The sequence below is a fragment of the Gobius niger genome, assembly GCF_951799975.1.
Source record: "Gobius niger genome assembly, chromosome: 2".
NCBI classification, from domain to species: Eukaryota; Metazoa; Chordata; class Actinopteri; order Gobiiformes; family Gobiidae; genus Gobius; species Gobius niger.
In genome coordinates, this window is record NC_136853.1 from 22,669,035 (window position 1) to 22,683,467 (window position 14,433).

The following is a 14,433-nucleotide window of genomic DNA, read 5'->3' on the forward strand; positions in this document are numbered from 1 at the left end:
TTTGTAATTGCAATACTTTCACTATTTCACTATAATTTAAATATGCTAACTGATAAAATGCTAAGATAACAGAGAGGCCACGTCGGCCCTGACATGGTGGACCTGGAAGGGTTTGAACCTTCCAGATCTACCATTTCAGGGCCGACGTGGTCGCTTGCCTCGCAGACTTAAGTGAATATCTCCGCGAGTAAATGTCGTAGAGACGTTATTGCGTTGGGAAGAAGAGGGTCGGGGCTTTAAAATGAGCCCATCCCTGCCCCTCTAAGCCTCTGGGAAGCAAAGGTTGCGTTGAAAATGTGTGCCGTTGCCATGACAACTCGCTAATGTTAATATATAGAGTCTTTGTCCACGATTTGTATATCATAATTATGTGATCATGTGACTACAATTTGAACATCCCCATTGGATTCCTAGACACCCAAAACATGGGGTTAGACACTAAAATGACTTGTCTAGGATGAATAATAAAGGAGTAATGGGCATTTTGAGGATCTCGCCACCCTCTTGGACGCCATCTTGAAAATTAGACCTTTCCAGTGGTCAGATTTTGGTAGACTTTTAGTATGTTAATAAGCACACCTGATACTACAGAAAACCATTGAAAAACCTTTTGTAGCAATTTTTTGGGGGTCAAACCATATATGCAGCCGGCTATAGTGTATTTTACTTTAAGTATATTTTTTTTATTCAGATCTCAAGCTTAATTTTCACAAAGGGACTAGATGGAAGTTGACATTTTTGTACTCGCTACTGCCACCTCAGGTCTTGCGCGTAACTGCAATTACTATATCAAGTTCATGCACGACGGCACTTCAACTTTTAGAGGCAGTTGTGGTGAACAGGTCTGAGCTCATTCTACACATTAGGACATGGCTGGAACATGTGGGGGGAGGAAAATACATCAACATTTTAAAACTCAGTATAGTCCCTTTAAGCTGTCATAAAAAAAAAAAAATCATTATCTGTCGACTGCCACGTTTACTTACGTCTGCACTTTTGGAAGGCAGTTTGGTTCAGTGCGTCGCCGTAGAAACCCTGCTGACATCGTTGGCAGCGGTCGCCCTCTGTGTGTCCGAGACATTTGAGGCACCTCCCCGTGACGTGGTCGCATAAGCCCAACGCGTTGAAATCCACGTTGCCGTTGCAATCGCATCTGACACAGGGTCGAACGGGTCCAGACTGCCCGAGGGGGTCGCCATAGTAACCATCTTCACACATCTGACAGCGAGTTCCTATGTAATACACGGCGCAGTAGATTCACAGAGTTTGACAAAATCTTTTCTACTACTACTATTCTTAGTAGTCTGATACTAAAGTCAAGAACAGTTCTTTTCTATTGGTAAAAGCCAGACTGATCACCCTATGATAATAAATTAAATATGAATAAAGAAAAATCTAACATAGTGAATCCTCTACAACTGCAGGCCTGTAATGTTCCTCAATGATAGACATGCTTTTGAACATACAGGTTTGTGGTAAATCCAACAGTACACCCTCTGCTGTATATAAAGCCTGAGGGTATTTTTTAAGGATCAAATAAGATGTATACACCTAGTTGATGAATTTTCTGAATCAGAAAAGGAGGGGTATGCAAACTGCAGGTGTCCTACGCCTTTCCTTAAATATGGCTTCCTGCTAAAGTGTGTAACATCACAGAGGAGTGCCGTCATAATAATTTGACATTGCATGATGCGGGCCTCACCTGTCTGTCCAGCGGGGCAGTTGGTGCAGACCACCTGTCCCGTCCCTGCAATTTGAGCACAGCTGGTGTGGTCCGGGCAAGGGCACCGCTGACAGTCGCCAGGAGTGCCAATCAGAGCGTTGCCGTAGTAACCATCCAGGCACAGCTCGCAGGTCGGCCCCGTGGAGAAATCAGAGCAGTCACACACACCTGAAACAGACGGAGGAAACACAATTAGATTTGACAAGGCCTGAGCCAGAGACACAGATCAGTCGGTAAATACGTTACTGAAACTCCAGCAGTCCGGCTCGCTGTGCACATGGAACACATTTTCAATTCTTAGAGTTTGGATTTGAGACTGATTGTGCCCAAATGGTGGATTGGCTTGTGTGAAACCTGTATTAACCCCTTAACCCCCGCCTTAACCGAGTGCATTTTCTCCAGTTCGGCATTACCCGAATCTAAAAGCTTAAAAAGAAGCATAAAAAGGTGACAGAAGAGAGACAAAAAATGCACCTGAAAAGCAACATGAAAGTGACAAAAACACACAAAAAATCGAATGAGAAAAAAAGTTCGTCATTACCCAAATCTAAAAGCTTAAAAAGAAGCATTAAAAAAAGTGACAAAAGAGCGTCAAAAACGCAACAGAAGATTGACAAAAACATGACCAATACACGACAAAAAAGTAGAGATGCACCGATGCAGCTTTTTTGCTAACCGATACCAATACTGAGGTTTGAGTATCTGCCGATGTCCGATATTAACCAATACCAAGAAACTTTCTTTTCTTAAAAATGGCATAGGCTACTCTTCTCCATTGTAAGACCAATGAAGTCATATTTTATTGTCATGTTACAGATCAATTATCAATTATTACTCTTGAATAAACATTTAACAAGGATGACTTTTCAACACTAAATATCCTTGGGTACATGACAGGCTTTAGGTTACATTAATATAAACAACTCAGATGAAATGATGAGTGGTGAAGTGATCTGATCTGATCTGATCATTAGTATATTAGATCAGTTATTTCTAAAACTAAAACACAAACACTTGGCTTCAGCAGTGGATGATTTTATTTTATAGGCTACTTTAGGTATTTCTATCATAGTTTCTGACCCTGCCTTGAGTTTTCGTTAGCATTAGCATGCACCCACTTGCTTTAGCATGCTATTGCTAACCGCAGAACTTTGTGCAAAAAAAGGTTAAAACTAACTCAGCGATTGGATTCTCCGGGTTCTTAGCTTTACAGTGATATACAGCATGGCCATATTCACTTAGATTTAGGAGGTAAACGCTGTGTTTTTAAGGCGTTGAGAGCCAAAACTGGTATCGGTTCAGTATTGGATATTTGTAGCCAATACACGATATTGTATTTTTTCCAGCATCGGCTCTGATATCTAATGCCAGTATCGGATCAGTGTATCCCTACAAAAAAGCGATTAAAAAAGGGATGAAGAAAAGGGATGAAAAAGCAAAAACGACAAAACCATGACTAAAAAAGAGTAAACACGGCAAAATCACGGCGGCAACAAAATAGTCACTTTTGTAGGTCTTAGCTTTCTAATGGGGCGTCACACTGTTGCTCTCCAGTTGAGAAGCTTTTAGATTTGGGTAAAGCCGAACTGGTGAAAATGTGCTCGGTTCAGGTGGGGGTTAAGAGGTTAAGAGGCACTGTTTTATTTGCCCTATTTTTTTTAAATTTGCACATGTGATTTCGTTAATATGAATCTTTTTTACAATATGAATCAGTATTTCATTAAAACTTGCCCGTATTTGTGAGAAACTTGTTTTGTCAGTCGGACTAAATCAGATACAGGCAGCCAGACACCATGGAGAATTGTGAATCAGCCGGCGTTCCCCTCAGCTCCACCAGAGGGCGCTGTGTCTCTGTGTGCGAGGCTTCAGCTCTTCGACGCAGAGACCGTGGGGCTGGACTGGGAAAAGGAAACATCCCACACAGCCCACCACTGAGAGCATGCGGCAACTAAATTCACCCCGGGTATAATTGCTCAGGGAAATATGGGAGCAGAAACGTAGTCCAAAGACCTTCAAGAAGTAAAGCAATTCCCTTCCCATGTGAGGGAGATTACCATTTCTATGAAGTCTCCAAAACAAAACTGTTATTTTCTCAAGCAAGTCTCCAGCTCTCATATTCCTTTAAAGGATTGATTTGATGGTGAATAGCAGTGAGATTCCTGAGTTTTTATCGACCAAATCCCAGCTCCCTTTGTATTTGAATTCACTTCGGCGTTGGATAAACATAACAATGCCCATTAAGTCCTCGCGGGTAAACAAAGGTATGGCTGCGAGAAAAGGATATGGGAAATATGAGTGAAATGCTTTGGCTCCTTTCACACATGAAATGCAATTCTCAGCATCAAAACATCAAAAAATGGAGGCATTTAATTTAATAACTGACTGACTAAAGCCTACACCACATTTCCAAAGCAATAGTTGAACAGCAAAATCTAAATGAGAAACATAATTGTGGGAGCTAATGTATGACTGAGCAGCTTAGAGTGAGTCACAAAGAGCAGAATATTCATTAAATTTCAATCAACATTTATGCATTTTAGGCTGTTACAAAATAATAACTGCTTTGGAGGAGCTTTGTGCTGCGAAATGGTATTTAGTGCTGCAATGACGATTTACAGCACATTTTAATGTCTCTTTGTCTGAATTTATTTTCCTTATGAGTGTTAAAAAACAATGGTAGACGTTTTCAAGAGAACGTGAAGAGCGTACGTTTCCAGTACAGAGCAAATAATCCTTGGGCGTGCAATTTTGCAGGATTCTCATTAAAATTCCCTATTACTCCCCTCATAGCCCACAGTGTAATTCAGAAAGAAGCTCTTTGCCATTGCATTAGAAAGTCAGCTCACACCACAGCGTATCAGAGTGAAGAAAATTCTCACTTTAAGTTATGCGACCGACGTTTCCCCTCGCTAAATAAGGCTATTGGCACACGCAATAGAACCACAAAGCTAAGATAACCAGACGACCATTAGAATTTTTACGTTTTATGTGACATGAATGTTTCAGTAAAAAACCCACAATATCCTAATTCTATTCAAAGTCTCACGTTGACTAATTTATAGTAATAGAAATAAATTAACTCAGTGGTTTTCAAATGAAGGCTTCCTCTAGGGGTGGATAGGATTGTTGAATGTAGATACAATTTATTTATAATTGTGTTCTTTGGCTCAAACAGAACTACCTAAGCTTTTAATTGGTCGGATTCTGACTTTTGTGCTTTTTTCCTGCCTCTGCAAGTGTCTTTGTCTGACTTTTCTTTTTTTTTTAAAGGGAAAAGGGATGAACTGTAGAGGGAGCTTGCTCTGGAGAACTGAACTAATGCTGAGAAGTAAAAGACAAATGATTGCAAATGTATGAACTCTTCTGGAATAATTCTTTCCTCCTGAGAGAGGAGGTTTGAAGCAGTTGGACCTTACCTCTCCAGCCCCGTCAACACTTTCCCTTCAAGGCCAAGCCACGGAGCTAAACCAGATATGGACTGAGCTCTAGGCTCATATTTTGCATAACACTGACTTTCAAAGATAAACGAGTACACACACTCCGTCCCTAGCCACGCCCCCTCATTCTGAGTCTGCCTCAGCCCCGCCCCCCGGTCAATGGCCGGTCGTCCTTCCTGTCCCCTGGTGTACTGTGTATTTCCCATACGTGCTTTGACTTAACTAAACCTGATTGTAATTTTGCAAATAACCTTTTGTAAGTTGTAGGACTGGATACCATTAAAAATACCAGTATGATATGACAGGAAAAAAAAAGCATAGGTACAACTGGTATCGCAAAATTAAAGGCATCGAATTCAGGTTTTAGTGTCGAAAAAAGTATTGCTCAGGTATCGGTATCATAAACCAAGTAAAGTACTGGTAGTATCATTACATTTGGCCTAAACTGTGAGCCCTTTCTGTTGGGTATTTGGGCAGTAATGATCAATCCTGAGCACAAAGAAGTGAATCTTGCTCGGATTTCACAAGGCATTACAATGACACTGATGGCGCGTGGCGTCGATCCCCGATGAGCCGTGCCCAAAATTTAATGTCCGCCGAAATGTGCTGACTTTACCGGGTGTGACGATGACTGAGTGTGCTATGAGGCAGCGGGGCCACGGAGGACCACCCCGGCACTATTATCATTCCATCGTCAGAGAAAAGCTAACGGCATGCATCACAAACTGTGGCTCAGTGAATGGATGTTCTGGGGCCGCAGCTATTCATAAGGCTTTCCCCTCATGGTTGTGCTAATTTGTGTTATTATATTACAACATGTACCGTAACATCCCGGCAGAACCATTTTATCAATGAATCAATGGCCATTCATTTGCCCCCCTAATGAAGTGGGATCTCTGTGGAGCTGCATTTGTCAGTGCAGCTCTATATCTTTTCCCTTATGGAGGTCTCCACACAATGCACCTCTCCTCTGCTGAACTCTGCTCCTCCTTTTTGATCCTGCATAAGAGAAACACAGAGGTGGGTAATTCCTAAGAAGTTTATAAGTTTTACGTTACTGCGTGACTTGGCGTCATTCAGAAAGTGCACATATTAGTTTCTATCCTGCTTTATTCCTTGCAAAATGTATTGTTCAGTTTTATTACGGCTTAGAGAGATTATATTATATTATTGAGCTACTGTGACAACACAATTTCTCTTGTGGACCATTAAAGTGTGTCTAAGTGTAAGCTGAAGCTTTGTTGGCCTATAAACATTTCTATTGTAAATTCTTAATGAAATTCTTACAGTCACACATGCAGTGGTTTATTGTTTAAAGTAACAATTTCAAATAATAAATACAATTCACACTGTTTCAGGTCATGTCTAATATTAACAACGCGAGCAGAATCTAAATGTATAGCTGCTGTGTTATTACACACAAGTTACAAAAGCTTAGTGTCCCTACACTACCACAATTTTCTTGTAATATGATTTCAGAGTAATCTTACGCTTATTGGATTATAATCAATGCAAACTGAATTGAATGCACAACTCCTCTGCTATTGCCTCTTTTGAAATGGCTCAGTAATATTTCTTTAGAGGGACAGCAGCACACAGACCTCTTCATGCCACTCATTCAACCGTCACATCTGGTATTGTAGACGCTCTAACGCACTTCATTAAAACCCTACTCTTGTGTCGAGCTGGAACACGTTGGAATTCATCAATAGGTGATAGCTGCAAGGGCATGGACACACTCACCGCCAAAGACCGCTCTCACACGCATGGTTATTTGTGAGTCATAATTACATTGTGAGTATTTCTTGCTAAAATTAGGTTTTCCCTTACGCGATGCAAGAGTTCTTTTCGAAATGCATGACGCGACCAAAAGAGGATCTTGGGAGGTTGGACTAAGAAAAGCAAACATCCTTGTCCAAACATAAGAGTGTGGGATTTGGCTTACATAGAATACTTCAAAACAGACACACAGAATACTCTTCCCTCAAAAGCAGCCAATTTATGATAAGAAATATGTGGTAAATAAAGTGGTAAATCACAAACTCTGCAGTACCACCATCAGTACCCGTAGCACATAAATAGGCCAACAGTTGCTGCGAGAGACAGACTAAACAGATACAAACTGCAGATGCTGTGTCATACGCGACTTTCCAAGATGTCTTTCCAGAAGGCTTGCCTCCTATCCTGGAACACTGAAAAGGCTCAGGGCTAAGGGAACCTATTTACTAATGCATGTGAACACCCCGCCATAATGAACAAGCCGAATGAAAACAAAACCGAAATAGAGCGGCCCAGACAGAGAGGAAAAATTGGAGTGCAGTTCGGAGGGCCTCGGGGGCAAGAGCAGGGCTAAATTTGCTGGCGGGACTGTTTGAAGCTCTCTAATTTAACACAGATATGCTGGCAGCGTGAGCCCGCAGATGTGGCTCATGTCGGGAGCTCTGCAGAAGGAGAGCATAGAAGGAAATGCAGTGTTTTTTTCTGTCCACCTACATAAACTATAAACGGATGGAGAAATTGAAAACAAACAAGCAGCGTAAAGGGACTGTCGATTTGTCTTCCCAATAACTTAATAAAATTGCACAGCTTTTCTACTTCTTTACTATTCCTACTGTCTTTACTACAGTCTGTGTTGTTTTTCTCTTTCTACTTGCCGCTGTGCTATAATGATAACAATGATTGGCCATAGTAATTCAGCACATACACCCTTCAAAAATAACAACATGAGCCTGTTATCCAAATCACCTGCCAGTGGTTAAAATGATGGAAACAAATGATGGCATCTTGATAGTGTTATAATTTACTGTGTTAAACTTTAAAAAATCTGATGTTTTCTCTCTGTTGATAGGACTAAGAAGCAGTGCATCAGCTACAAATACTCAAACCGAACAGAAGGTCTCTGTGTGGCTTGTTTTGTTTCGTAACAGCATATGCTTGTTTGTTCCTTTGACATTTGTGCGAGGCCAAATTTTGTGAATAATGCACAGTTGTTTTGCATAGCTAAATGTCACGCCCACTGCAGTCTGGCAGCAGAGGGGAAGGAGCAGAAACACTTTTTGTATTTGACTGGTGAAGTGAACAGACCATGGGGGTTCCTGTACCAAGACACACTAAAATAAACCTAATAAAGGCCAGTATAACTGTCTCATTGCATCAAGCAGGATCCAAGATGGTACACATGCACAATAATACTCATAACTATTTCACTTCAAAGTGGATGATGTTATTTGTCAGTGTTTACCACACACAATCTACAAATGCACAGATTTAGCCAGAGCATGTGCTCCCCAAAGCCTGTCTAAATGCCATCTTCAGCTCTTAAAGGTCATTAGTTTAAGAATCTGTGGGGAAAAGTTGGTTCAGACATAATGATACGGTGTCGAGCTGGCTCCATGTGCGGATACTTCAGCCTGTTAATCTCTCTGTTGAGCTGTTTTTGTTGCAGGCTAAGCCCCCAGATGCCCCAACAGTATTGGCATGAACTGATACGAGGAGAGAAGAGTGAGAGAAAACTGAAAGGACAGATGTAGTCAGTTAGAATGTGTCTCACCATGTCATTTTGTCTGCTTATCCGATTCAGCATGCTTTACTCGTCTCCGGGAAAACCGATGGAGTTTTACACAAAAGTAAACAGAAAGATGACAATGTGCACACTCGGTGCACAAGCTGTGGTTTCGAGGCTTACTGATTTAAAAAGGCCTCAACCTTTTCCATCTTGAGATTAGTCATGGAGACCTTAGCTAAGATGGTCTTAGTCAAATTGGTACAAGACTAAGTAAATCTATGGAAAGACCTATGAAACGTTCTTCTTCAAAGCTATTTCCTGGGTCATTCATTCATTTGGTGGACCATTCAGGAATCTAACATAAGGCTTTAATTGAATTTTCTCAAAGCATGAACAAAATGGTCATTTTGAAGTCTGGCTGTTGTTTAAATAACACTTTGGCCAAACAGAGTGACATATTTTCTGGTCCTGAAAGAAAGCTTGAATCAATTGGCAGTGAAAAGAGGAAATTGAGTGTAGCAGCTCTATTTCATATTTAATGCTTCAATTTGTAAAGGATTTCAGCTCAAGTGAAAATTCCAGGTGACTTTGATTGAACAATGTGCGAATCTGGGTTAAGCAGTTCTAACGCAGAGGCTTAATGGTCAACATCCTGCTAAGAGTATGTTCCATTTTTATAGGTGATTAATAACTGTTCCCCTACAGGCTTGACTGCACAGGAAATTGAATGATGTCGTTTCGAACAATAATTTCTCTCATTCCTTTCCAGCTTCCCTTCGGGCACATAAATTATGGCCATGGTCACTTTAATGGATGGTATGCATGCATTTAGTATGCTTGTTTTGCATACACGGGGCATATGTGGTACAAGGTATAAGACTACTTGAATGAAAGTATGTTCTCAGATATGAAAATACATTTTGGTAGAAACTGGATTAAACTTGCAAAGATCAAATGATTAAATGAGGCTAAAACAAAACATGTATCAATGAAGTTAAAGTAATTGACATCCTTGTAATTTACTGGTCCAACCTATGACTGTACATGGATGGACTATCGGACACTTGTTGATGCTAGCAATTTGGCTAGGGGTTTTGGAGCTAGTGCCATTATTTAGACTAGGGTAAACATTCTAAATAGCAAAAGCATTGTTTTAATGCAGAGTCCATAAGAGCAAGGGATTTCTGGAGCCAGACCCGATTTCTTATTAGGCTTCCGGAAGAAGGAGGCTATAATTGGTCCTCTGTTATTCAGTCTATGGTGCAACAACAAATAATAGCATTCGCAGTCTGTTGTATAGCACCACGGTGAATAGAAACGCCATGAATCAGAAAGCGTTAATAAATCATGATTATGGAGCCCAATTGGCGGCCGCTTCCCTCTGTAGCCACTGAGTAAACCCCATCCTGGTTCTCGTCTGTGGGCACACCCTGCATCATAATCCGTGTCACTAGGTAATTCTACAGCAATTAAGATTCAGATTGGAGAAACAGCAGGTTGGTCCACCCTCCCTGTGACAAATGATCAACACTGCGCCTACAAATGACTCCCCTTTACCTGGATTTATGGATTTATTCTCTTCACTTAGGAGTTAATGAAAAGGTTCTTGATTTTATTTTACAAAACCCATCCATCCATCTATTTTCTTCCGCTTTATTTTTTATTTATTTATTTGTTTATTTGACAGGGACAGTACAAGGAAACATTGCCAATTCGTTGGCCGATGTTCTGTACATAAGGCGTCTAGCCATCGGCTAATTTGCAGCCTCCGTCCCTGGTTAGGCTTTTGAAAGGGTTTATAAAAGAACAGAAGGGGGCCGGGTCACGGAGGCAGCAGTCTGAGCAGAGATGCCCAGACTTCCCAATCCTCCAGCGGTTCTGGGAGGACCCCGAGGCGACACCAGGCCAGCTCGGAGACTTCCCTCCAGCGTGTCCTGGGTCTTCCACGAGGCCTCCTCCCAATAGGACATTCCTGGAACACCTCCCGAAAGACAACCAGGAGGCATCCGGAACAGATGTCCAAGCCACCTCAGCTCTTTTCGACGAGAAGGAAACTCATTTCGGTATCCGCTTGTATCCGCGATCTTGTCCTTTCGGTCATTACCCAGATCTCATGACCATAGGTGATGGTGGGAACAGATCGGTCGGTAAATCGAGAGCTTTGTCCCCTGACTCAGCTCCCTCTTCACCACAACAGTCCGATATAGCGACCGATGCGTCTGTCGATCTCACGCTCCATCCGTCCCTCACTCGTGAACAAGACCCCGAGATACTTGAACTCCTCCACTTGAGGCAATGACTCCCCACCGACCTAAAGAGGGGAAGCCACCTTTTTCCGGTGGAGAACCATGGCCTCGGGTTTTACAAAACCTTAACTATGAACAGGAATATAGCGGGCATTTCAGAATTTAGCTTGAGCTGGTGTTATTATGATCTGTGCTGCAGTCTTTTCACTGCACTACAGACGTATTGAATGAATCCCATACAACAAAGTACAGAGTAAGAAACCTTGAGCAGAGACTAACAGGGTCTTAAAAGAAAGCCAAGCTGATGAGGCAGGAGCTAGTGATGTAAGAGAACGAATCAAGGGAATGTGTCCACACAGACATGCGAGACACTTGAAATCTGAAGATCAAACTTCATTAGCCAAGAGGTGGGTAACAAGTCCAATTAGGGCACAGACAATTACACCAGACTCTCCTCCGGATCCCGGATGCCTGCGCTTTCATTCAATACATGATCATAGTGCGTCACAAATTTCCAGATGAAACTTGAAATAACTGTAACTAGGTCACATCCCAGAGACTTTAAGAAAGAGGGTATGAGAAAGACGAAGGATTTTCAATGGTGCACTTGGTGAGTATGGAGGTTTAAATAACGAATAGAAGAGAGTCATTTTGCTTAGCACACGCCCATAAAAAGAACAACCACGTCGGCTTGTTTAAACACTAAACAGCTGCTACCTCGGCACTGCCTTTTTGCATTTACTGGGAGTGGATTGAAGTACACCTGTATTTACCGTCTATTTACAAAATAAAAAGATACATAAAAAGTATAGTTTTCATACACACTGCTAGTTTCTGGAGCGTCTTAAACAAAGATGTAACATGTGTTAGTGAAGTTCTTCAGTTTGAGTGATGGCACGCCAATGCTCCTGAGGGATGACACGGTTCCACAGCTTTCAAGTGATGGGTGTCAGTTGTAGAATGACAGAGAAAAGTCACCGCTTGTTGCTTGTGTTCCCTCTGCTCTCACCATGAAATCATGGCATAAAATATTGGCTACATTTTGTTGATATGATGGCGGTGATTTCATGGGAAGTTTGTGGGACTGTGGACGCCCTTTCAGAAGAGGAAATACAGACAAAACAAAAAACTAGGAGCCCCTGAACGTCCTCCATCTTTCATCAATGTAATATTAAGGCAAGATGAATTGAATGATAAAAGACATTAAAAGCCCTGTTCAAAACTAAATTTGGAGAGGCAGCCAGATTTGTCAGAATTTCTTTGTCGGCAGTTACTTTCATGAACAATTTAAACAGCACTGTTACAAAATTTGGTATAAGTGAATTGTCTTGGACTCCAGTTTGAGAATGAGAATTGTACTGTGTTGTGTAGTACTATGTATGTGGTTATGCACCTCTGCTGTTTAAGACATGAAGAAAACAACAACACATGTGGTAAGATTATATAACCAGTCATCAATAATCATTGGATTTGTCAAATCCGATACTTAATAAATGTATGACATGTAGCTATGTGTGGTTTATCTGCCATACAAATGTGCAACAACATCGGCCCTCTGCATTTGACTCATGCTATGATGTCATTAGGGCATCGGTGACATCACCGCCTGGGGCCCATCTCTAGATGTTGAGTCGGGCTAATGATCAGAATCACGTGGCTGAGAGGCCCAGAGGAACACTCTACAGACACAGGGAGACCAGGCAAACTCTACTCAGAAAGGCCCCAATGGTTCAAGATTTGAATCCGTGACCTTCTTGGTGTGATGCAAGAGCGCTAACCACTCAGCCACTGTGCACATTTTTAAACACTCAAATCCAAATGGAATTGTGCAGAGTGAATTCTTGTTGTAGCACAACTCGCATTTGGTTCTGTGAATCAAAACGATGTATACAGAGCAGAGATGGGGACTCACTTGAGCATTACGAGTCCCTTGTGGTCAGGGACTTGAACTGGACTTGGACTTGCAAGTCAGGGACTTTTGTGCATCTCTGATACTGAGTTATGAGACTCTTATAACAATTTCTGGTAGCAACAGATTAACAGTAACAGAAAAGCAGCCAATGTATGGCTTTTTTTGTCTTATGCCTAATGCTGTGTTCTAGGCCAGGCAACTGGCAACCGATACATTTCCACCAACATGTAAATGCCAGAGGTGGGAGTAAGTCACTAAATGCAAGTCTCGAGTAAAGTCCAAGTCGTGAAGGTCCAAGTCCCAAGTAAGTCCAAGTCAATCGGTCATGCGCTCAAGTCAAGTCAAGTCATAGCTTTTGTCAAGTCAAGTCAAGTCTTGCTTTAGCCGGCAAGTCACCTCAAGTCACAAACGCCAGCGTGTCTTTTCATGTGTTTAATCTTGAAAATAATAAGTGCTTTCTCAAGATACCGTAATTTTGAAAATTTAGGCTAAAAACAAACTTTTAAAACTTCATGGATTTGGATTTAAAGTCTAATTAATATTTAAACGCCACAACATTCAAAATATATGTATTATAAATAAACAGTCTATGTACAAAATTGCTGGGACAGCATTTTAAGGAAGGGGGCCCGGGGGGACGACTTAAAAAAAAATGAAACAGAGTCTTTTAAACATGAGCTGCTTTTCCCTGCAGTCTGAAAGATAAATATAAAATAATATTTTTATTTTTGCTAGTTTCTGGTGGTTTTTCTGTCAGTAGTTCCCCTGTACTGCCCCAGCCCCTGTATACTCGGATTCGCCCCTGCTCAAAATAGATTCCGCGTAGCCTTCAGTCCCGCTGTCACTGGGCTGTGTGCGGATGCGTAAACTTTGTGTGAACACCTTAAAACATCGAAAAGCCCCGAGATTCCTGTTGATTAATCAGCTCTTACGCATCGTCGTTCTGGAGGCCGCCCGTCTGCGCTGTAGGTACAGTCCATTGTTTGAAACATTTTCCTGTCCGTAACCTCTTCACTCTGTTTAGAAAACTTTTAATGCACGTATTTCGACGTCGTATTTCCTCCTTCCTTTTCGCGCTGTATTGATTAGAAGCTCCGTTGGGAAACCGAACACGCATGAGGCTAATTACCATATGTAAACAAAGATGCGCCGTTGTTACACAATGAATCCTGGTCTTTCGACAGTTTCACTCAAATAAATCTATTATAGAAAACGCAATCTCAATGGCCGCCGCCTGGGCGCCGCCATGTTTATTTCCCATACCGACTTTGAAGCTAAGCAAAGTCGGTATGGGACTTTGCTTAGAACTGGGATGGGAGACCGTTCCTCGGATGCTAAGCAGGGAAGGGCCTGGTTAGGACTGGGATGGGAGACCGTTTGGGAACACCAGGAAGCCTGGCGACAGTACTGAGTGTGTGCGTGGTTGGTGGTGCTGCTGTCCGAGGACAACCCGCTGTCACAAAAATGCGAGTGCACGAGATCTGACTGCCGTGCGTGTGTGCGCATCCAAACAGGGCGATGTGTGTGTGCGCGCGTGTGTGTGTGTTCGTGCGTGTGTGTATGTATGTGTGCGCGCGCATCCAAACAGGGCGATGTGTGCGTGTGTGGGC

General features: G+C 42.0%; 2 protein-coding genes across 2 annotated transcripts in view; one reads left to right on the plus strand and one right to left on the minus strand.

Moving 5' to 3' along the window:
- The window catches only part of ptger4b (prostaglandin E receptor 4 (subtype EP4) b), a 221,384-nt gene that overhangs the window by 62,117 nt on the left and 144,834 nt on the right, over nt 1–14,433 (plus strand). The window lies entirely within an intron of this gene.
- lamc3 (laminin, gamma 3) overlaps nt 1–14,433 on the minus strand; it is a 95,976-nt gene that overhangs the window by 19,422 nt on the left and 62,121 nt on the right. The window contains exons 13-14 of the mRNA XM_079581308.1: nt 1,703–1,891; nt 987–1,232 (exon numbers count right to left, since the gene is read on the minus strand). Coding sequence (XP_079437434.1) covers nt 987–1,232; nt 1,703–1,891 — 435 coding nt within the window. The remainder of the gene's footprint in view (nt 1–986; nt 1,233–1,702; nt 1,892–14,433) is intronic.